Genomic DNA, 24,937 nt, shown 5'->3' with positions numbered 1-24,937 from the left:
AGCAGAATAAAACTCTGCCTCTGTTGTCCTTTCCCTCACCTACATGTCCCATGCGTGTGTTCAGTAATAGCTCCCTCAGTAGTTATAGGGAAGATAACACTCCAAAGCTCAATGTTTCAAAAAGGATCTTTCAATTTCAGCATTACCAGTGCCATATTACCAATGGCCTGTGTGATAATCCATCAGGATGTTACAGTCTTAGATAAGTCTTTTTTGAAATGAAGGGGACATCATTTCCCCATTCAAATCACTTTATGTTGTACAATGAGCCGTTAGTCCTGCCCGGTGTGCTCTGTAATGAGGGCTACTATAGCATTTTATACGGTCATTCAGTAACGCCAAAGAAAATGACAGGAAAAGAACACGGGGAAATGAAGCGCAAGGAGGATAAGTAGCCTGACACTGTGGCCATCTAGACAAGAGTTATAATTTATCCGTGGTGATGTCCCTGGCACAAGGTGAACTTTTCACTTATGTAAGAGCTCTCAGCATGAGCTCTTTTCCAGTACATCTTCAGTTCTCTCTACTGTTTCATTCCCTTGGCAGCATATTTATTCTTTCTTATGTTCATAGAGGTGTTTCTTGAATTGTCAGGGGCATGTATTAATATTTCAAAACTCTTTTGGAAATAATTCTGATTCAAAAAATAGATTAAGCTGTTCTAATGTTGGAAAAGGTTTAGTTTGGGTTTTTATATACTTTGGTGGTTTCTTCTTTCCCCTATTTATTTTCCATTTTGCTAAAATTGTAGTGAATTACTATAAATAAAATTATTTTCGTTATAGTTCTAACTTTTAATCAGGTTTCAGACAATTTCAGCTGCACTAGCAATTATATGAATTAATCTGTTTGGTGTCTAGATATGGCAAACAGAACATGGAAAGCATATAGAAGCTTGGCAGAGAGTGGCAGAAAAGTAAAGTTGACTTTTTGAAGCATTACTGCTCCGTATTATATAAAACGAGGAAAAATGTGCCCATTATTCCAGGTCAGAGAGACCTGCTTACAGATCATAGCACAGTTCTGCCATGAAACATGAGGCTAGGTCTGAGCACCTCAGAGCCCCCACAAAGCTACTCTGAAAACAGAGCTGTGGAAAGGTCACTGAAGACAGAATTATGGGTTCAGTGGTTCTGTCCTTATACATGCTTCGAATGTAATCCTTTTACATACACAGTAGGAAGAGGAGCAGCTGTTCCTGGGTTTCGAGGGTATCCACAGAAAGCAAGCAGAACAGCCTCCAAATGGGCAATTATTCCCAAATGAGAAAGCTCCATTAAAAAATGAAAAAACACACCCCAAAACCCTGTGCATACATATTTGGAAAAGTGACATTTAATTTGACTGAATGTAATAGTGAAGACCCTGCTACATCTGAAATGAAGCTTTATATACAGTGTAATTAACTGATGTCTGAACGATAACATCCCAGCCCTGCAAAGAGTAATCCCCAGGAGTAAAGACAGTGCAATGGAATTCCACTGGGTTCACTAATAGCTCTGTAAGCAGTTACAGACCTCTTAGTCAAATGTATGTAAGATAATGGAAATAATACATATTTAGTAACATTTTCAAAAGCAACAAAGGTTGGAATTCTGTTATTTATTGTTAGGAAAAAACCTGTAAATATTTGCAATTACAAATTGAAGGTATTTATACATGTATCCTTTATATACAGAATATGAAGTACAGAATGTTTTAGAGTAGTTGCCTTAATGTTTTTTTCCTATTCCTTCAGCTTTTTTACCAGGTTAAAGGAGATATGTGTTTGAAGATAATTGAAAATGGGAAACAAAAAGACATTGTCATCCGAGAAGGGGAGGTAAAACAGGGTTGTTTTTCTGTTATTGTTGTACATAGGTATGTTAAATTAATATTTTATGAAGTATTTAAAAATCAATTTATCCCTGCTGTGCAAGAGATGGCATCAGGATAAAAAAAACAAATCTTGAATGCAGTATAGCAAATTCCATGTAATTAACAGCAAACTACAATACACTGTCTTCAACATTTCATGACTTCAGTAACAGATAAAAATTTCTCTGAGCATTTGGGATGCCCATTCAGATAGTCAGGAATATACTGACTATAAGAACTAAGAGTTCTTATTCCCCTGCATAGCATGGAATCTGCCATGTGAATTCAAGAGGATCAGTCTTTTATTTACACATTGTCAGGTACATACTGCCCACCCACCCAAACACACCATTAAGCGAACTACCTAGAACTTAGAAAGTTAAGAGATTCAGCTATTTTCAGCCTTTAGTCCTCACAGCTAGCCTTTGCAACCGTCACAATATGAGAACAGTTTTAAAAGAGGAATTTATGGATAAAATGATTCCAGCTGCACTCAGTTATTTTTCCTTATAGTAGTGGACTTGCTAAAGCATAGATTGCAGTGCTCTTAATGAGAGTGTGACTAGATATTTTACTTGGTGTTACTACAAGTTGTTAGATGTGCTACAACTGCCACTCATTATTATTGTCACAAGCTTGAACTGCACTGTCTTTGAAAGGATTATTAGATCTAGTGGGGCCAGCCTTTAAAATGGAAGACATATATTAGACCCAATAGCTTGATGTCATTAAAAGTATTATGACATTTTCAATGAAGAAACAGATCTATGTTTTCAAACCTATAGACAGTGAGATTCTGGTAATACACTTCACACTGGAGAAATACATCCAACTGAGATCTTGGCATGTACCAGAAGCATTAATGAAAAGGAGCACACAATATCCTTAGTGGGAAGACTGACACTAGTCCTAGTGAGGCACTATCATGTATATAGAGCTATGTATATAGCTCTGTTTTGCAGGCAGAGAAATTGTAATGACTTGCCCAAACTTGGCTAAGAAATCTGTAGCGCTGAAGAACAGTACAGGCTTACCACCTTCCTACATAGCCAGATAGCTGCTAGAAAAAGGTTTATTCTCAAACTTCAGTAATAGACTTCTCCCAGCCAAATGTTGCCTATTCGCCTTGTCACTTGCATGAGTAATTAGCCCCTCATATTTGTTAATTATTTCTGGTGAGAATAACACTCCTCATCATGCAATCACAGGTGCTCACTGTGTTGGTGGGATACATGTGGTTGATTAGTTTAGACATTTTCTTGAGCTGACAAACTTGCTTTTTATTTCCATTTCTGCTACTCAGAAATTGCAGTAAATTTATAAATTCTGGATGAGTAACTGGTTAGATTTTCATTTCAATTGTGTCTAGCAATGATGATCGAACTGGGAGGACAGCACCTGACTGCCTTAAAGGCAGTGCTGATTGCAGAGTCAATGGTCCTCATTCACTGGGAAAGCCAGAAACAGTATCTGCTGGGCTGTTGGTACCAAGGTGGGTGCAGCTGCAAAGGAGCAACACAGGATCAACAAAGAGTAAGGGAAAAGTGGGGCAAGGAGCAGAGGATTTTGCAGGTTGGGGGGCAGGGGAAGGACAACACAAAGAACAAAGACTTCCTGACACTAATTCTGTCCCATTTCTTTGAACAGATGTTCCTCCTACCTGCTAGGATACCTCATTCTCCTCAGAGATATGCAAACACTGTGGGCCTTGTGATTGAGAGGCAAAGATTAAAGACAGAAATTGATGGGCTCAGGTGAAGTATAAACTGTTGGCTAATCTGTTAGGATTCATAACATAAACTAATTTCCCATGTCAATACAATACTGTATTTTACTCCCATGATAATTTATCAGATTCACCCTGACAATTTTGTACTAATTTTATCCACACATCTATTTATCTATACACACATAAACAGAGACATCATTTAGCCTTTGATTTAGTTAAACAAGGAACATGTTGAAATGTCTTAAGTGCATGTTGTGGTTATTGCTATCTACTTATGTATTGCTTACTACTATCGGCTTAAGTTTTAAAATCTCAGAGCCCTGTAACAACACAAATCAAAAAAGATTTTTTTATCAGTTCTGGCAAGCAGAACATTAATTCCTTTGTAAGCACTGAAAGCAAAAAGATGAAGAGGAGCTTTCTTGGCAAGTGTGTGGGAAGCTGGAAACAAAAGTCAATTTTCTTAACACTAACCCCTCTACATTGTACCCACCTCTGCCTAGCTTTTATTGCCCTACGAGAACATCTTCAAAGAAATGAGAGGTTTACTTTGTATCCTAGTGGGAGCAGGACTAAGCCTTGTCCTGTGGTGATACAGAATTCATAAGTCTGAGAAGGCAAGTCGCAGCAGTAACATTAGCCAAGTTAGAAAAGCTGTTTTGATATTAACCAGATACAACTGACCAAAGAGAGTTTACAGCTATTAATGTAATTTATAAAGATTTAAAACTGCAGTAATATCTGTAACATACTGTTTCTGTCCTTTTGCCTATAGTTTTGATTGTTGCATGGGTGGTGTCACAGCAGGAAGATTGTGAATATGCAGAGCTAGAAAGATACAGTTTTTCATTCAAACAAAAAAGGCTAAAGAAAGAAATAAGAAACTAAGAAAGGGACTATTCAAAAAAACACCTGATTGGATTCTAAGCTAAAGACAAATGCAGTTCATTTAAAATATTGTTCATCTATGCACTTGTCCCTTTTTTCCCTTTCATTGCAGGTCTGTGGATCGTGAGCACTTACATTATTAAAAACATATTTTGAGCTAGAAACAATTGGCCAGTGATTCAGATAACAATGTTTATTTGTAATAAAGGAACATAAGTAGCTTCAGGTAACTTTAAGTACAATAACCTACATTGTACATGAAGTCTATGAATGGTATGAGTTAGAGAGGTGCTGAATGCCTTTTTAGGGATGCCAGGTAGATCTAGACATTTGCACTCCAATATAGTTATGCTTTTGTGGAGAAATTAAACTAAAAGTTGCCATATGGTTTGCAGGTGGAAAAAAAATTGGATTAACAAAACACACTCTTAATTGACAATATCTAATCAGGTGCCTGAAAATAAATCACTTAGAGGTTTTTAGTGGCCTTGTTTTCACACTGACATGATGAACAAAGACACCTGAAGTTTTGGAAGTGAACAATCATGTCATACTTTTGAACCTACATTGTCTCTCTGTGTGCTCCTGGGAGAGATGGGGATTTACAAACAGAACCTCTAATCTCAAACTTTTTTCACTCCCAGCCACCTGCAGCAAAGACTGTACAAGAAGAAGTCATAATTAACTTTGAAGTACGCTGACTTAAGGTCTAATATTGCGTTACTGTTCCATTATTTATCATGCCTGCAAGGCTCAGTCATAAATCAGAGCCCCCAGCATGCCATTTATTGTACAAGTGAAGAATAAGTAGCCTGCCCCAGTGTTTCAGCCTAAGTAATGATTACATGCTTTGTACTATAAGAAAAATGCACTAGCTAATCTTAATCCTATGGTAAACAAGTACAGAAACAACTAAGTTTGATGTTAGTTGTGTGGTTAGATTCTTTAACACCTAGTAACGTGCAAAGTCCTTCCCAGGTGCAAAGCCTTTTCCCAACTGAGACATTTGTAACATCTCTCTGTAGATTCTCTGTGTTCAAAATTTGTGCTCGTAGCACAGCTTTTTCCATATTGGAGGCATTAATAATGTTACTCTCTTCCGAGTACCCTGTTTTTGCAAAACTTGAGGAGCCGGGGAGCTCTTAGAAAGTTTCTGGACAACATGTATATAGATACATAAGACAGACATGAATACACAAATATGCACAGTATAATTATATAACCCTTGTTTCCCTCTTCAAACACACATTCCAGTGACTTTAACCCAAAGGACACATAGGACCTATTTACAATCCGTCGCAATATGAGTTGACTGTACTGGAGCATCACTCTCTTGCCAGTCCATGCAGTCTTTTTTAAATCTGTAGGTAAATTCTGTATTTGCCATTCCATAGATTACAGCAACCTTGACCTGTTGATCTCAACACAATTTATTTATTTGTTAAGACATAAAATAATGCAAGTGAAGCACTAAGTTCCTCTTCAGAGGAGTGAGCTAAACAACACTTCCCAAATTTACACAGCTGACAACCATCTATTTTTTGCAAACAAGTCCATAAGCCACCTTGTTTTCTTATCAGTCCATGCATGGGCAATAAGCAAGCTGACTCTCTTAAATATGAGCGTTTATCTCATAGCTGCATGGAAGCAGTTACTGGAAATGGTATTTGAGGCCAGTTATTTTTGCAGTAACTACATCCAAAGTGAGAGTTATCGGTCCCAAGGGACTATGGCACCAATCGTTTTCAGGATTAAATCTGGAAAGTTTGCTAAAGGAATTTGGTGACTTATCTGTGGTTGATCAGCAGAACTACAAGGCCCTCCACAGAAGTTTGAGCACCCCATCCACCAAGTCAGCTAACCAGGGAAACAGAAAGCTTCCTTAAATAACCATTCTTCAGAATAAAGTACACCAGGCTTGAGAATAACACACTCTTACACAACATCAAGTAGCTATTTTCTTCAAAAGACTGAAACTGCCTGATCAGTTAGTTAATAAAAGGATTGACTAATGTTTTTACTTTGTCAGATACTATGTTGGAGAATCAACTAATGTCCTCTTTGAAAAATGGTTTCACTGTGAAGATCTCGGCACTCAACTTACACCAATAATTCAAGAGTAAGCTTTTTTCTGTGTGAATTTTAAAAGAACGGTCAAAATGATCTAATAGATCTTCATCAGTCTGTGACTTACGTAGTTAATTTTCTATTTATGCTGCATTTTACATAGACTTGTTAAAAGTTAATTGCTAGTCTACAAACTTTTTTATCATATCTTGTATACCCCAAACTCATTAAATCAGATTTAAAGAAATATTAAAATCAAGTGTTCCTCACATCTATCTGGAACATACTTTTTGAACAAGTAAAAGCACACTGCTGCTAAACGCCAAAAGAATTGAATGAAAAATTAACACTGAATTGATGCTAGGTTAACTAGGTAAAACACTAAGTTGCCTTAGGGCTTCTTTCACTCTTGCTTTAATCTAAGTACTTTTAATCGATATTATTCATGAATAATCAGGACTGTGGCAAATTTGGTAGAGAACTGCTTTCTAGGAAATGTGTGAATGTCATCAATTAACTAATCAATTTGTTAAACAGTTGCTAAAGGTGAACAAGGAAATTGTTTAGTGACATGAATTTTGGAGGACTTTCAGACAAACCCGCTGTCAATGAAATAGGTATAGCCCTGTTCAATACATGTGATAGTAGCTGAGGATCTGGCACATCCATTCTCAGCACAAAGCTTAATGGCCAGTATTACTGCCTAGTCTTTGTTAAACTAAGAACATGAACATGACTTTTTACTAGTGTTTAAATGTTTATTATTCCAGGTTTTTCAATTCAAGACAATATCAAACTGGAAAACCAAACCCAGGTAATGCAAATTAATTTCAGAATTAGAACAATTATTGTATCTGAACAGCAATGATTCTCTCTACATAAAATGACTAAGTTTCTGTTTTTCTTTCTGATTATGTAAATTAAAGTTACTTTGGGAAGTAATTACTTTCAGTACCCCAACCAAAATAAAATCCATATACGTGATTACTGACAGCATCTTGGTTGTTCATGTGATGCCATCATAATGACCTATCGGGTAATTGTACAGTGTGAAATCTCAATATCTCTATGCTTGCATGCCATTCAAGTCTTATACTAACAAAATTTAATTTCTCACTGTGCAGAATGAGATTTTTGTGAGTTGAATCTATACACTCCATACCTGCTTGTACTCCTTTACCTGTAACCATACACTGTGAAATAACTATACACTCTTGGGAAATAAGGACACCTAGAAAAAGACAGATACTTCTAGTTCATGTAGGGTCTGATCCATTTAACATTTTATTTCCATGCTGTCTTGCCCTATTTTTTATTTTGCCTCTGTTTGTGGATAGTGATTGCAACTTCCACACTGGAACAGATTCTCCAGTCGTAACTCCACTCTTGAGTCTGTTGGACAGAGACATACGACAGAGTGACTGTTAAAGAAAACTAATTTATTACTATCTTTAGGAATCAGATCTCTCAAACATGATGGTTGCTTTCTGTATGGCAACTGAAGTCTCTACTGCAAGGATACTTGCAACAGCACCTTCAGTGGGAAACTTATTTTGCTGAAGTTTTACAATCCTGTTGGCCCACGGCTCTACGTGAACATCCAGCACATGCATGATCCATTGCTATTGATTAACGTAAACTATGTGCAAAATACCACCCACCTGTCTTAACTATGTACAAAAGACTACACTGTGACCATTTCTGCACCTGCAGGAACAGTTTCTATGGACTATTTGCAAGTGTTTTAGTTAGGTACAACCTGGTCAGTTCTGCTGCAGGAACTACCTGGAGAGTCTCCATGACATTGCGAGGTTCTTAATCGACACATGGAAAAGTACAAATCAGCATAAGCACAGAAGGAGCTGCCTGTGGGATCTCCAGGGTAGCCTGAGATTCCCACCTGGAGAGTTCCTGCACCAGTTAGCCAAATGCTGTTGTGAAGGCCACCAGTTCAGTCAATCCCATTGCTCAACTAGGTTTGTTGTTTCAAATCAGTCTATTGTCTCATCTATGAAGATGACTGACTGGGGGATGTCCTGCACCAACCAGGAAATTTATGGCTCAGGTGCACTGCGTGTGCACACATGCACAGCCATAATACCCAGCTAGCTACTCTTACAACTACATGACAAAATTGAATGTCATCCTTCAGTCACACCCATAACTTAAATTCCATAGCTCTTGCCACAAGTTAAAGATAAACTCTCTTCTCTAAAAAGTTTTTGGAACCGGTTGTCCTTAATCTCCATATTCATTCCTAACTGTCTTAAATAAGATGATTTTTATGAATTACTCTAAGAGAGACAAAAGTTTGAGCGAAACATTATTTCCACATCTATCCCATTTCTCAGGTTGCTAGTCACCATAAAAATGTTACTGCCTGCTGTCTCAATCAATAATGGAACAAAATTCTTACTCAAATCCTAAAATCGGGGAAAGATGTTTTTTTGCATGAACATCACCTTTCTTAAAAATAGTTGACGAAATCATCGTCACCAAAATGAAAAGTTCACAGAAGAGTCCTATGTATGGGATAGCAACCTTACAAGCCCTTGCAATTAGGAAATGGTAAGCCAGTCAGAAACCCTGCCTGAAAGACTTTGCAGCTGAACCAGCTTTTGGCATTGCCTCTTTGACTGACTAGAAAATGTACTTCTCAGAAAAAGGCTCTGTGTCTCCTACAAACAAAATGTTGTCGTCTCCAAGATATTTTCGTTATATGCACCATCAAAATGTATTTATTTAATTTGAGCATGTCACCTGTGTGACATGTTTGGGTTTTGTTGTTTTGAGGTTTTTTCTGCGGGGGTGGAGGGAGGGTAGGTAGGGCAGGTACCGTCTCTCACTGTGTGTTCATACAGTGTCTAGCAGATGAAATATAATTTCAGATGAAGCCTCTAGATGCTGCTGTAATAAAAAAAAAAACCATCTCACACATACTATCCTTGTTCAATACAGTGATTTCCAATAAGCATCCCTCACCAGTCTGAGCTAAGAGCTTATATGTCAGTAACAAATTAATTATATCAGTGCAGAAAAAAAGGACATTAAAGATTTATATTGTTAATATTTTTGCAGAAGATTAGAGCTAAAGAACAAACCTGACAATCAATCAGAAGCTATGATACATCTTGACACTTTTTTTAAAACACAGAACTCTGAGAAATTGTTATTGATAAATCCAGTACAGAAGCTCTTTCCTTGTAATTTATTCAAAAGCTGTAAAAAGGCTAAAAGGCATGAGAGACTTCCATTAAAGCTGAAAAAAGTTTTTTTCAAGACAAAAAAAAAAAGGCAAGTAAATGTAGTTATTTTGCTCAGAGCTCAATACGTCTTTTTCCCCTGAATGGATTCTCCTCTTGGATTAGCCGCTAAGTCAAGATAACAAATATTTGAAATGCTCTTGGCTTAACTCTTGCTATAAGCGAAGAGCAGTCAACGGAGTTACATGGCAGGCTTTCAGCCTGGGGAACAGCTCCATTTTTCCAGTTTTCAGTTCTCATGGACAATAAGAAGCTCAAAGTCTCAGCGATGTCTTATACATGAGGAAAATACTCCAGATTTTTAGTTAAGTTTTAGCTAGCAGCTCCTGTAACTGTCAGGGAGACCTGTGTTAAAAAAAAAAAATTTTTTTCAAACAAAGTTGACTGAGATCTGAGTAAGCTGGTAATATGTTCCTTCTGGAGGCATACCCAACTGATAGAGAAATAATGCTTTGGATTTATTCCCTCAGCAGCTCTTGTATTTTTCTTAAGAAGTAGAATTCAGCAACCAGCACGACACCTGTAACATATAACAAGCTACCACCAGTTTCTCATGATGTTTCACTCAAGACAGATTTTAACAAGATATGAGCTGGCCTGTGCAGAGGGCTGGGTTTCAGCCTCTTCTTTCAGTTTCTCTTCTGAAAATCCAGAATCCCCTCAGTTAAAAGTGCCAGCTGAAGCACTCGCAGGTTCATCTCTACATAAGCCTGAACTAGCACCTCACCTTTTTAGAGAGAAATGGAATAAAATTGAAGAAAAACATCTTGAAAGAAACCCTTGATTGCAGCTCACTCAGAGGAAAGCTATAAATGGAATCAATCAAGCTCCAATTGCTTAAAAAAAAAAAAAAATCACACACAAAAAAATACCTAAGTCCAGACTTTTTCTTGATTTATTTATGGTTTCTGGCTCAGCCAACAGTAGGGCAAGTCCCTCTGAAAGCAGAGTACTCAGAATATATGAAGAGACAGCAGTAGCTATTAAAAAGATACATTTTTAGAAGAGGGACTCAAGTACCATCAGGTGAAATACAATCAGAAACATAGATTGCATGCAATCCTTACTTGAGGCATATTCCCTGGAACTGTTTTGTACTGAATTACTAGCTTCTTTTGTTACCATGTCTAGAAATAAAGCCTGAGAAAACTCTCCCCTCCTTTTATCAATAAGGATGAATATATTTAGGATATACTCTAATCATGGAATACTCAAGATAAGTTGGTTTAGTTTACTTTACACAGTTTTTGAGATGAGGAATCACAGTTATCAAAACAACTCTTGCTACTTTCAGTTGAATCAGACTGGAAGCAAGATTCTCTCAAGGTTTCTATTTCATCCCAATTTTATAGTCAAGAGGACAATAGACAGTTCAGACAGGCAAACCCCAGTTCTAATAAACAGTGATGGCTGAATATTGTTCACAAAAGTATCCAGAAGTTCAAAAGTTTATCCTGCCATGCTCACTGAAATCATCCAGGCTGCTTTTATGTGAAATTTGAAGGGAAAAAGTGCAAGAAAAGACTTTTCCTAAGTTAGGCTTGTTTAAAAATGATCTTTAAGAACATTAATGGTGTAGGTAGAATGTCAGGTTTTTGTTTATCCAAATTAATCTACTTCTAATTATCAATGAAATTTTAATTCCCATAAAAGCTTTATTGTCAGTGGACATACAGATACATAATACAAAAACCAGTCCTGTAGTGACTTCACTAGCAAAATTTTCATCGATTCTGGGTGTATCTAAGGTAATTTACAGTCTGGACTTAAAATCTGGTTAGTATTGTTAGAATACAGCACAGTTCTGTGCTTGTGATTCAGACCAGACAAAACCTAAGGATCTGAATGAGTATGAAAATTTGGGTGCTCTCTTCAGTCAGTTGGAGTAGGAATACCATACAGCCTAGGGCATGGTCTATAAACAAACGTTTTCTGGTTTCAGTAGTGCTATTACACAAGTTTTAAGGGTGAGCTTAGCGCTATAAAAATCGGCTTCTGTACTGTCATCCTCTGTAGCTAGTCCAGTGCAACCTCTGTAGACAGTATTTGCTGTTCAGTCTTGTTTCACTGGTGTATAAAAACAAGCACATCAAAAGAGAAGAGTGTTAATAACCGAAAATAAGAAAAAGCTAAGGAATAAAGATAATTGGCTAGTGGGCAGTATTAATTCAATTAAAACTACCTCAGAAAAATAAAAACAAGGAGAGGAAGAAATTCTGTCTTCATTTACACTAGAGCAAATATAGGGCCATTCTTTTGAACTTAAAATAACTGTATAAATATGTGTGCCTTTCTGTTGTAGGTATATTGAAATAATTCTAAAGATACTATCACTGTAGGGTTTTTTTTTAAATAAGAATGATGATTTTGGAAATAAGTTTTATTTGCTATGAAGCTGTTAAGAAAACTGAATATTTGATTCTCTCTTCCTCTCATCTTTTAAGGGCTTCCAACATATCTAGATAGATTGCTCCTTCTCTCCTATAATATGTTACTTCTTTCTGCTTTGAGTACTTGTATTAAAAGAAACAGCATATGAGCATTTAGATATTAAAGAGTGTTCCTCTAGGGAATTTATTTTGCAAACAGCCACCAGGAGGTCTCCAGGACAGAACAGTATTCAAACTGATACAGAGTCAATCATTTTAAACTATCTAGACCCACCATAATTGTACAATTCTCTGAGACACTGTCTCTATAACTTTTATCAGCAACTTGAATCTACTCCCTTTTCATATCATCCTCGTTGTCTCTATTCTGGCAAAAATGCCTACATAAATACACTGTTCATCTTTATCCCGTCATACCTAAATCCTTTAAGAAACTTCCAAGTCACGTTCATCTCTCTCCTGAAGCCCACTTGAACTGCAAAGGGTACATAGGTGGAAGAAGTGAATAGAATCATCTAATATACACCTTCAATCCTGTATAACCATGCATCCTCTCACTGGCTTCATCCATTTCCCCTCCCTTCATATTTAACAACTTTCCACACCACACCGGTCCCAAATAAGTATATAGCCAGTACTGGAGATTAAGAGCTCAGACAAACTAACCTAAGTCAGCAACATTTAATACACAAATAAAGTAGAATTATAATGTCTGGAGTATGGCTGCTATAATTTGCCATATGAAAACTTCTACTAAACTTTTTAATCCCAAACTACAGCGTATCATCCAAAAAAAATCTTGCAATTTTGTTGTTCTAATTTATTCCTTTCCTTCTGGCTGGTGATACCTCCTTTTGAAGAGGCTATATTTCTTTATTACAAAAATATTTTTCAAATCTTTCCTCAAACTTCTTTGTTTCAATTAGGTAAAAAAAAAAAATTGTTGTTTAGTTTCCAGCATAGATTTAATGACACAAAGAAAAATGTGCCTAGAAATAATTACAGGGACAAGTCATAAATTAGCAGTCATGCCAATTCTCAGGGCATGCTACAAAAACAAATATAGTTACACAGGGAAATGTATCATTACACCAAGCGAGTGCTGTATTTTCAGCTAAATGTTTCTGCATCTATACTCAACAACAGTGAAATGAACCAACTACCCCCGAAGTAGTCAGTCACCATCAGTACTTTCACTCTGGATTTTTATATGGAATGAACTAACTACTTGGTTTTTTCAAACCCAGATGCCTGAAATTATGTCCCTCAGTCTACAGGTTTTATTTCCAGAGGTATTAAACTCCTACTAGTCTCATTGACGTTTCTGTTAACATTGAGCATAAAGCAGACTTTTCATAGGAATTAGGTAGGCACATATGGGAAGAACATCCCAGGGTATATATTATTGCTGGCATTGGCAATTAAACATGAAATGCTGCAAAACTGTCACATCAGAACTATTCATTATGATATAGTATTCTTTAAGAGATGGAAGGGATGATTAGAAAGTGGACAGAAATAAATGAATACATAATTCTAAAATAACTTATGAGCTGTTTATTCCTAGTCCGGACCATTTTATCCTCAGTTAAAGGATAACAAAACAAAGAGGATCTAACTACCCCACTTTGGATAAGGATGTCTTCTGCTTTTACAGAGGGAGACACCATTTGTAAGGAACTTTCTCATATCCTTGCATGGAGATGGGGCCACAGCATGCAGGGACAGACTGTTTCTGAGGCAGCACAGTAACTTAGGGTGGACGGGCTTTCATAATTAGTAAGAACATATAAGGCGATGTAAAGATTTGAAGATTGTTCCATCTAGAACGTGCTGCCTAGAAGCGAAGGACGGCATGTCACTGAAAAATATAGTTTTTCATAAAACCAACATGTAATCAGTTTGATAGTTGTCACTATTTCAATATACTGTATTTCATGTGCTTTATTGCTCTCTTCCTTTGCAACAAATCTCGAAGAAACAAGGTTTGCAAGAGAGCTATGGGAAGAGCTTGGGGATAGTAGGCCTCAAGAAACACTCTGGGAGAATGAGATGGTCCGATTTCTTGACAAGAAAGCTTAGGCACGTCGCTGGGGTAGGGAATGGGAAGCTTCCATGTAACGTGCGAGTTTGGGGTAAGCAAATACACCCACATATACCTGGTAGGCCAGCGGCAGTCCTCTTTTACCTGTCCTCTTTATTGCTATCAGAAGTACAGTACTCCCAGCAAGTTCAAGTTCTTCCTCAGATGGTCTCTGTTGAGGCTGTAACTACCTGTACATTCACTGGCTGTTTTCTTGCAAGTTGTTCTCTCCATTTTTGCACAGCTTCATATTCTCAGTCTCAGTACAGTCTCTATTGTTTAACTGAAATCAACTTCCTCTAAACCCTGTAATTTCCTTTTTTAAATATTTACAAACTCATTCGGCAAACATGATGTATTTTTCAGCTTAACATGATATCATCACATTCTAATTTAAAGCTGAAAAGAGCTATAAAACCCATAAAGAACACATTGCTGTGATATGAATATTTAATAATAATGATCTACAAAAATGGACTTTACTATTGAACTATTTAAATGGATCTCCTGAACACGTAAGAAAATATTAGATTTGATGTTCCACTTAGTGATATATTACCTGGAGATACATACACAAGACTTTTAGCTGACTAGCTTAGAATTGCCATCTTGCATTTTGCTGGCATATTTTTACCTTTACCATCATTAAACATGTTGTCTCCATGTCTCACAGTATTACTAGAGCATAAGAACTCTGGAAGCACACCAACTCACACTTCCTGAGATATTATTGAAAGCTAATGTACAGGCTAAGCAGAAATATATGTAACAGTATCTAAATATAAGCCATTAGCCTGATAAGAAACACTCAGTTCCTTTGGAAGCACCAGGCTTCAACTCTGATATGTGTGGGATCGCAAAATACTGGATCTTCCTCATTGTAGCTCATTAGCTCAAGTTCACAAGTGCTAGGGCACCTGCAGCTTTCAGCATCATGCAAGGGATAAGTATCAGGGTTAAATGAGGACACAGTCAAGTAGGCTATTAATAATATACAGACGTACGTCATGTACTTCACCATCACAGTCCTCTCTTATTTGTTCTGCAGTAACAGGTAATCAAATCATTGTACGGGATCCCACTAAAGGTTCATTTCGTGCAGACTCAGTTTTCAAAGGCTGTTATGCTATCACTTGGCAAGTGTCATTAACATCAAATTAGTAATAAGCTAAAAGCTCATCAGAGACCAGGGCCCGCTGACAAGACAAGTGTCAAAAGACAGCTGTTCTCCTGAAGAACTTAAAGTCTAAATAAAAAAAAAAAAAAAAAAAAAAAAAAAAAGAGCCCACCTTTACTTGGAAGTAAATGAAACTGTTAGAAAGTGCCTATACATCACAAGCAAGAAAGGACAGTGCTTCACAATAAGCATAGGATGTATTACACATTACATTGGCACTAAGCATGCACAGGTCACTGTTTACTGTTGTCTTGTGTGTGTTGTCCTTGTTGATCAGGACAGCTGGAGTCAGAGATCACTAGAAGGAGGAAAACTAGCAAAATTATGTGTACAGGCAATAAGTGACAGAAGTTAAGCTACAAACTTAGAAGTTGATAGTTACTTTTTATTGTTAGATTTGTGTTGCTTCTTGGTCAGAACACAAACAAGTACTTTGGCTTTTTTGTACCCCGAATGCCTTGCAGCTCATGGGGAGCATTCATAGTTCTGCTTGCCTAAAACATCACAGTGCTCACCCTAGAGACTCAGCTTTTTGCTATCCATTCTCCAGCATATGAAGTCTGAACTTACTTGTTAGCTTGATGCTGGAATTCTTAACCTGTGGAGAAGATGTGTCCCCTTGAGCTGAGCAGGATACCCATGGCTTCTCGGTATGTCTCTCTTACGCTACTAGGTGCTATATACCGGGTTTTGGGTTTTTTGTTTGTTTGTTTTGTTTTTTGGGTTTTGTTTTGTTTTTTTTTTTAAACTGTCTCAACTAGGACATGCATTTTAGTAGAAAGCCCTACCAATGGGTAACTTTCTTTTATTCCAAAAGGCTTTTCTAAATTCAAGAGTGACCTGTTTTATTCTGATAACAGAAAAAAACTCTGTCATCTTCATATTACTTTAGAAGGTAAAGATTGCTGCTATTAATGAAACAAAATATTTAAAAATTTATTGGAATACTAACTGCACTGAGTACCTTCTGATAAAATGTCTTTCTTCTCCTCTGCTGTGTGTGTATATATCATAATATTTTAGACCTTTATTTTGTATCTTGCCCTAGCCAAAAACCAACTTTCCAATATAGCTATAGTTGAGCATATCCATAATTTAAGGAAAAAGTGTATAAGTATTCAGTGTGAAGATAAATCACCAATGACCTTACCACTACTTTTTAGTATTATCAAACAATAAAATATAGAATGTTCAGACTAGATCTTGTTAGTGTTTCCAGGCCCAGATTAGAATAAATCTAATGTAAACATTTTCTTTTTCCTTCTGGTGCTTCTTAATTTCTCTGGAGGAGTTTGCTTTTCAATAAAAGCGTGTTAAATATTTGAGTTAATGTAAAAGTAGGATGCTTTTTTTTTTTTTAAAAGCTTGAAGGCAAAAAGCTTTCAAATAAAAAAATTCCTATTTTGCTGCATATTTCTTCAGATTGCTTTCAGTATTTCCTGAAAGAGGCATTGCTGAGACAAATCATTTGCAGAAACATGTTGACTGCTTCCATTTAATTTAGTATAATGGAGAAGAAATTTGAATGGCAAAACCTGTTTCTACAATAAAAGGGTTAGCATCCCATCCAGATTGTCTGGAGTTGGATGTAGATACTCGCTGCTTATTATGATCTGTTAAACAGCAGTAGCTTATTCAGTACACTGCTATCCCTTGGATGCACTGACCTTCTCACATATTGTTCAAAGATTGCCTGCAAAATGGCCTTCCAGGAAAAACTGAAATGATACATTCAAAACACTGTAGAGCAGTGAAATACAGCTTTAGAAAAGAACCAGAACATTGCATAATGAACACACTAATACTTTAAAAACTCCTACTCTATTACTGGTACCAAGACTAAGATTTGGCTGCAAGTTTATTACCTCAATGCATTTGGGAGACAGCCATCTAGTGAGTTTTTCCTGCATCTAGTTGGCATTATCACTTGAAATTATTCTATGTGTGTTCCCCCATGGCATCTTGGAACAAACTACTTGGGATCACCAAGGCAATTGCGCTGTCTCTGCACTTCGCTGTGAGCTGGTAAATAACTAAAGCTAATTTCATATACCAGCAGTACAGAGCACAAATCTTGAATTTCACCAGCTACACTGAAACTGCATTCAGTCCTCCAGCTATTTTAAATCAAATCAGTTATGAAGGAGAATTACTGGAAATTAAATCCGGCTACAACTCCAGGAACACCACAAAAAAGGCATTTTATTAAATTTAAGGTTGTGATAACCGGTTTGCTCCAGTGTGGTCAGTGTATTTAAAAAACACATACGGGAGTAGAAACATAAAAGCCAGTACTAACTACGTAAAAGACGTAGAGTAAGCTGATTCTATGGTCCTAATTCCACTTATATGGGGATACGTAAGGGGTGACTCAGCAAAGGCTCAGAGATGATACATCAGCTTTTACCAGTGCAAAAGCTGATCTGAAAGAGAATGAAGAATTTGCCAGCAAGAACTAGATAGTCTATTGCATACTGTTTGAATGCATTTTTAACAAGTGTGGATGCACAACAGTTCTGACAACAGCTTCTAAGCAGCAACTCGGAAAAGATACACAAATATATATGCATCTTACAACCACAAGTAAGAAGTTCTGATAATGACCATAGCACTGTTTGCTGTTATAACTGATTTTTGACTAGAAAATATCTGTAAATTGAACCCATTGTGCTGTAAACAACAGTAAAATATTTGCAAAGATCAAGGGAAGCAAGCGTCACTGATAGCCCTCTGCCTTGCTTACAGACGAACTCCTGAAAGAAACACCTTTCCCACTAAATTCCACTTCTGTTATGGAGCCATTTTCCTTCCAAGGCTGGTTAAATGATCATCGTGGCAAAATAAAACTGAAGAAATCCTTGAGTATGTTTGGAGACAACTTTGAAACAGAGGTAGGGAAGTCTAATTTCTCTGAAAGAGAGGGATATTTTTAAAGGTACAGACAATACTGTTCAGACTGAGTGAATCCAGGCCTGGGAACAATATGTGGTCAGCAGAGAAAGTTACGCACCCCTACAGAACAACTCAGTCCTAGCCTGCCCTGCCCTTCGGAAGTGCCTGTCTTCGTCCATTGATTTGATTAGCTTAGAGCAGGGGCTTCCTAGCTCAGATACTTCCGTTCACAGAATCAACCTGAACCTTATTTCCATCCATTTCCTTTGGGATTGAAACAGCTTTCTCTCTCCACCCCCCTACCCCCCTATATTTCCCAAATCAGAAACACCAGCGTGATGCAAATACTACTCACAAGTGTGTTCGGCTTCCCTATATGTTTGAACAGCATTCTTGGTGCCAAGTCTAATCTGGGTGTGTAAATACACTTTTTTTCCTCCCCCTCAATCTACATGAAGTGGAAACAAGGAGAACCGGACAGCACCAGAGAGCCTGGGCTGTGCTAAAGCATTGCACTTCTCAGTTTAGTCAAACACAGTCTAGTTTGGGTGTAAATGAAGCTGTCACCATGTGATATCTGTGCTGTACGCACGATAGTTTACAAAACATATTCTTTCCCTGGGTGACTCGGAGTCACACTCGGAAGAATCCAATACATTTGACAGCAAAGTGACAGAGAGTGTGGGACTGTCAGGAAGAACACAGAAAGGGCAGATAATGAGAAAAATAAGGTCCAGTCTGCAGCTCTTTTAATGTTAATGGAAGAATCTTTTCTACTTCAACAGGCTCTTGACAGGGCCCAGAGTTCATGAGGAGGAAGTGCCTGTTCCAAGAACAGAAGCAGGAAGGATATAGATGCAAAGCTGAGAGTGGGAGGAGGCAGAAGGAATAGATAAGTGAGGATGCAGAGGAGCATAAGGAGTGGCAGGTGTGATCAGTTCCCTTTTTATCAGTAGGAATCAATATGAGAATACCAAACATAATGTGAATTTTAATGTCTGTAGAAATAACATCATCTTCTATGAACATTTTTCTGTAAAAATAGAATGTTTTAAATGCTGTAGGAAGATGAATATGTACACTTTGGTCACTGGGATGAATCCATTACTTTTCTTCCCTGTTTTTTTTTTTTTTCTTTAAAGGTTATAGCTTATGGACCAGGAACAACTGAGAAAAGTAAAAAGAATTCAGATATCTGGATATGGCAGCTGGTATGTGACAATTCACACTTGTTAACCAATGAGTTCATGTTTCAGTTCAGAGCAGACTGAACAGTAGTAAAGCTTTCTAGCACCAGCAGCAGAAATTAAAATGATTACCTTCCTTCTCATAGAAAAGATCATCAACAGGCACCACCCTTCAGCTTTAAACTATGATGAAAAACAACTAAACTACTGCCACCATAAAAACAGTCTCTCTTTTTCCTCATCTTGTATGTTGAGGACAGAGATACTGGCATCCTCCATCAGGTCTTGGTGGGGATTTTAATATGCCCTACCTAGGGTGTATCCTGTAAATATATCAGAATGCCTCCAAGTGATAAAAAAGCATCACCTATTACTTCTGCCTTGAAGCATTTGTCCTCAAACTGAAGTCAAACTGGAATCAGGTAGAATAAGCTAATAAAAAAGTCTAACTGAGAACTTGTTTATACTAAAGCATGGTGGTAGGTGATCCAGATGCCCTTCATTCAACTGGCTTCTAGGAAACATTTGCAGCCCAAGGGAAAAACAGAGAAAAGTTAGTTTTCATTTACACAAATCAGGCTAGCTTGGGAGGCACATATTTCTATCAGTTCCTGTTCTGTTGAAATTCACAAGGACTACCAAATACTAATTAAAGACATAGTAATCTTGAAAGACATTTGTTTACACTGCAGTTTACAGCAGCCTATGCAATCAAGACCTTGTTGCTGACAAGAACCTGGCTCCTCTGCTTAACAAGATAATGACAAGTCCATTCCAGTGGGGATGGACTCCTATTAGTGATTTGTCAGCTCCCTGCTGACTTGTGAACTGCTTTTCAAGACTTAAAAAGATATTAGCAATCAGAAAAGTAGAAGAGGAGCTTGAAGTACTCCAGGATGTTATCTCTGTAATTTCCAGAGCAGTACCGACTTGCAGGCTGCTAGGTTAGATTGGTAGCAGTGTACCCCAAGAGTCAGGCAATAGGTTGCTGCATTATGATGGGGAACAATGAACAATGAAGCATGTTTTAATTGATACTAATAGTGTTGGACAGGGAAGATGAGCTGAATATTTAGCTAGGCCTCATAATACAGAGCAGGTTTGAAGTGCTCTTTCAGTGGGAAAGATTTCCATACTTACCTGCAGCATTTTCTTTCTGCTAGTGACAAGACATGGAAAATTAAAAGCTGGTTATCTGTTCTTTCCCTTCAGGAGGGCACATCGACTGTTACCATGGATGGTAAAACCCTGACTCTATCTGCTGGTGACAGCCTGCTTGTCCATGCCCAGTCTACGTGAGTAGAGATGAACAGTGGTTCAATGTGTGATTTCCCAGCTTCAAACAACATAAATTCTGTGTATTTGGTCCACACCAGGCTGGACATCAGCTGGTGCAGAAACATAGCATCTGTGAATGCAGGATTTGCAATAGACTCCATTATTCCTCAAGGCAAAAGTGTCTTCAGGAGAAAACAGAGCCAGACATTCATTCTAGTTCACCGCTTATGGTTAAAGCTAGGGAAAATAAAGAAGATAAGCACTACCAAGAAAAAGCAGCATGCAAAAGACCATGCATAAAGGTAGACGGCATGAATACACTGATCGGCAAGCACAGCAGATCCTCTAAGCTTCAGACCAGGCTTAATCAACATCAATGCAGCAAGATTTGGGGTTCAGACTAAGAACACAGCTCTCTTCCTGGAGTAGGATGCATATGGCTGTTTCATAATCATGACACACATGATATGTGTAAAGGAAAAAAAACCATGAAAATAGTTTCCAGAGAGAACGGAAAGGGAAAGTACTTGCCAACTCTTGTGAAGAGTGGCATAAGCTGATAAAGTGCCCACCATGAAGAACACGAAGGATGCTGTATACTTACTGGTAATGCAATGCAGCAGATTATAGGCAGATGATAAAAATGGCCTTCTTTCCTACAGGAAAAATCTAATAAGTAGTAGTGCTGACATTTGCACCTTTTGTACAGCACTAAAAACATTTGCTGAAAGAGCTGAAACCATCCAGCTGTGCATAGAACTGTTCTCTGCAGCTGTGATTCCAACACATAGCCACCTCCTCCCTTCACCATTACTTCCATCACTTCTGTGAAATCAGTTATCTTAAATTAATTCCCAGTCCTGCAGTCCAATCAATGAGCGTGTGTTTTCAAAATCATGGCATGATGCACATGCAGAGATCTGCCAGCACAGTTCATATTGCATTAAGACGTCTATCAGATCTGTACAGCAGGCACCTTTTATTGTATGCATCACTGTTGCACACTGATTGATCTCTGGCCATCTCTGCAACTGGCACAGAAACAGCTAATACAAAAGTGATGACCACAAGAAAAATACTATTGAATTTGTGGATACTTATTTCATTAAAATAGTATCTGTACTGAGGTGATTCTGTTCCAATCCTCATGTCACCGAGATCAGAATAGATGCCTTCCCCCTTGGTTCATCCATAAGTAAATATACATTCTTCCCCACCATGTCATGATGTTTGGCTTATATTAGTGATGGTGAAGAGTAATTCCCTGAAATATCATAAGATATACCAATATGGAAAGAGAACAAATGTAATCAGAACAGAACCTGTTTGTTTTCCCCTATTTTTCAGTAGCATCAATGTTTTAGTTGTTGGTTTGAGTGTGTGGTTCCCCCCATACACATTGGATCATCTCTCTTTCTATTTTTCCAGGTACTGCTGGAAGAGAACAGAAGAGTGTATCGCGCTCTGCATTGCTCAGGATCCAAAACGCAAGCAGCCTTATACCTAGCTCCTGTGCCAGTTGACTTTGATAACTAAGTTTTAACCTACTTGTCTTATCTTAATGATCTTTTAGTCAAAATGCCTGGAAATTTGAATAGTCTAACACAATCATTACACTGAATTAAGTGGATTCAAGTGCTGTGCCCCGTTTAAACTTTTTTCCCCAAAGTAGTTAAAGTTTCAGCAAAATCTACAATCAGTATTTTTTTAAAAAACAAACAGAACAATAGTTCTTATCTGAAAGGAAATTAAAACAGATCCAAGTAGCAGGATTACTTATATAATAATATATGATACTATCTAGAATAAGTTAAAGGCTTTTCAAATGCAAGTCTCTGCCGCAAGATGTAGAAAAGGAGATAGGACAGATACTGTTATGCCTACTTAGGTAGCAGTCTTCATTTTTTGTCTCAGTTTTATCATTTGTAATAAATTGGGTATAAAGTTAGTTACTCAGCCCACAGCAGTGGAGCTTTAATTGGCAGTAGCTCACAGATCTTCTGAGATCTTTGGCTAAAAGGCCCTTTAAAAAACAAAGCAAACTATCTGCTGCACCGCTCGAGGATCTCAGTGCTTTGTGAAAGTGAGGAAGGTGCATTAGTAAAGGAGGAAGCTGTACCTGCAACAACATCAAGCATTACTTAGATCACCACTGTACTTGCTTCAGGTAATTTATTATCAGTTTACCAAATCCAGCAATGCAGTATCACAGTTATCAGTAACATGCCACACATGCCATGCTGGATGCTGTTTACACACTGCACTATCAAGAACATAGCACTGCAATATGACCAACACAGGAGCATCCAGGTCATGGGTGTTCTTGTGCAGCAGCAATCTCAAGTCAAAGTAGCCTAAGAAGTGTGTTGGGGCACAAGGGAGCAGAAAAATTATTATAATCAGTTTAAGTGCTGCTGCTTTTTGAACAAGGAGGTTTCTTGCAGAAATAAGTGTCAAATTATCTTTTCCTGCTTTTATTCCAGGAACTCTCCTGAGGGAGTTTTGTTTTGTTTGTTTTGGGGTTTTCGTTTCGTTTTTTAATTGTCCTTCACATAATTAACATCAGAAAACAGGTTGCTTAAATGTCTGCAGGTATTATCAATTACATGTTTGAGAAAGCAAAAAGTTACCATTTCTTGGTTTTTTTTGTAATTCTAATTAAGTTCAGAAAATATTTCTTTAATATATCTATCACCTACAAAGCTCATTAAACTGAGATGTCATATGTGTTTTATTCAAGTGTTCATTCTTCTGATGAGAAAGACTCAGATGGATTGACTTTAATCTATAACTTAAATGTAAGTTCACTAGCTTTTCTAGAAAAGCATACAGCAGAGTTTTGCTACATCCTCCTAATAACAGATGACCTAATTTGAGAAATTGAGCCTAGTCCTTAAGGCTATTATGTGTGTGAGCTATCACATATGAAAAGGAGCTATAACACTCTCTTTGAACAAGGGAGTAATTTATCTGATTACTATTGGTATTGGTGTGTCTGCAGAACTGCCTGCTCCTTGAGTGAATGTCTATGGTTGAGGGACCTAGGGTACCAAAGCGTTATACTTTTAGTTCACTAGTTAGAGGGTAACCACAGAAATATTTCTATATTTCACACTGAATGATAAGTGAATAAAACACAGCAACACGTAGAACAATGTCCAGAATAGTCAACAGCTCTTCACCCATCCAGAGGCACTGAGCACCACAGAAATTTCAGAATAAAAATTAAGGTGCCTCTGGATTAGATACCTCCCAAGATTTAAAATTAAGGCTCCACTCAAACTATATTTGCAATGAAGTCCTTTTATGACAACTTGTGCTTGAATACCTGAATTCTACCCAAGTCTCATGCTAGGGGCCTCAAATCAGAGTGAGAGCCAGACCAGGAGCATTAAGCCAGAGCTCCATTACCCACAGTTCTGCCACTGCCTGTGCTCAGAAACCAGGACTGAGCAGGTCATCAACTTTTTTTGAGGGGGTGCTGCCATCTAAAAACTAGGTAAGAGGTGTCCAGTCCCATAAGTATGCCTGAGAATCAGGATCAAACCAGCATGAGAAGATTTATAAAAAGGCTTAGATAACAAGTACTGGGAGAAGAGAATTTTGTGTGTCTTTTGAGAATTACTTCAGTTGTTTCTCCTTGCCGCCCGCCCCCCCTCCCCGGCAATTCAACAATTATTTGATAGCCAGAGCATAAATGATAGCACACAGAGAACTTGTCATTTACTCCTTCCAAGATGCTTAACCACTGTGATTTAGAAACCTGCAACTTTTCTTTTTCCAAGTCTTCAGATAGTTCCAGGGGGCTCCTGATCAGTCAGCGAATCTTTCAGGTGCTTTATTCTTCCACCATATTATATATAGTAAACTGTCCCAACAATGGTACATTTATAATTAGATGCGCTCACGCTTATGAGGAAGTTGACCAGATGCAAGTTTGGTTCCTGGAGTCCTTTTAGCTGTTAGGCACTGTTTCTGTGTATGTGTGGTCAGCTCAGTAGACACTTTGGGACCAGAGTTGTTGGGGTGATCCAATGTCTGGGGACTCCAATGCTAATCTTGCCTCATAAAGAAGGATTTCAGGCTTAGGTCAGTGGCAAAGGCTTAGTTAGGCACGTTGTCTGCA

General features: G+C 37.7%; 1 protein-coding gene across 1 annotated transcript in view; it reads left to right on the top strand.

Annotated features, from left to right (window-relative positions):
* Window positions 1-22,318, top strand: part of HAAO (3-hydroxyanthranilate 3,4-dioxygenase) — a 34,554-nt gene extending 12,236 nt beyond the window's left edge. Inside the window, exons 3-10 of the mRNA XM_050895039.1 lie at window positions 1,739-1,822; window positions 3,505-3,611; window positions 6,504-6,593; window positions 7,312-7,355; window positions 18,200-18,345; window positions 19,489-19,557; window positions 20,746-20,828; window positions 22,240-22,318. Coding sequence (XP_050750996.1) covers window positions 1,739-1,822; window positions 3,505-3,611; window positions 6,504-6,593; window positions 7,312-7,355; window positions 18,200-18,345; window positions 19,489-19,557; window positions 20,746-20,828; window positions 22,240-22,318 — 702 coding nt within the window. The remainder of the gene's footprint in view (window positions 1-1,738; window positions 1,823-3,504; window positions 3,612-6,503; window positions 6,594-7,311; window positions 7,356-18,199; window positions 18,346-19,488; window positions 19,558-20,745; window positions 20,829-22,239) is intronic.
* The last annotated feature ends 2,619 nt before the right edge of the window (window positions 22,319-24,937 follow it).

The sequence above is a fragment of the Gymnogyps californianus genome, chromosome 3 (genome assembly GCF_018139145.2).
Source record: "Gymnogyps californianus isolate 813 chromosome 3, ASM1813914v2, whole genome shotgun sequence".
Taxonomy (NCBI): domain Eukaryota; kingdom Metazoa; phylum Chordata; class Aves; order Accipitriformes; family Cathartidae; genus Gymnogyps; species Gymnogyps californianus.
Note: the sequence above shows the minus strand (reverse complement) of the source record. Positions and strands in the feature narration are given on the sequence as shown.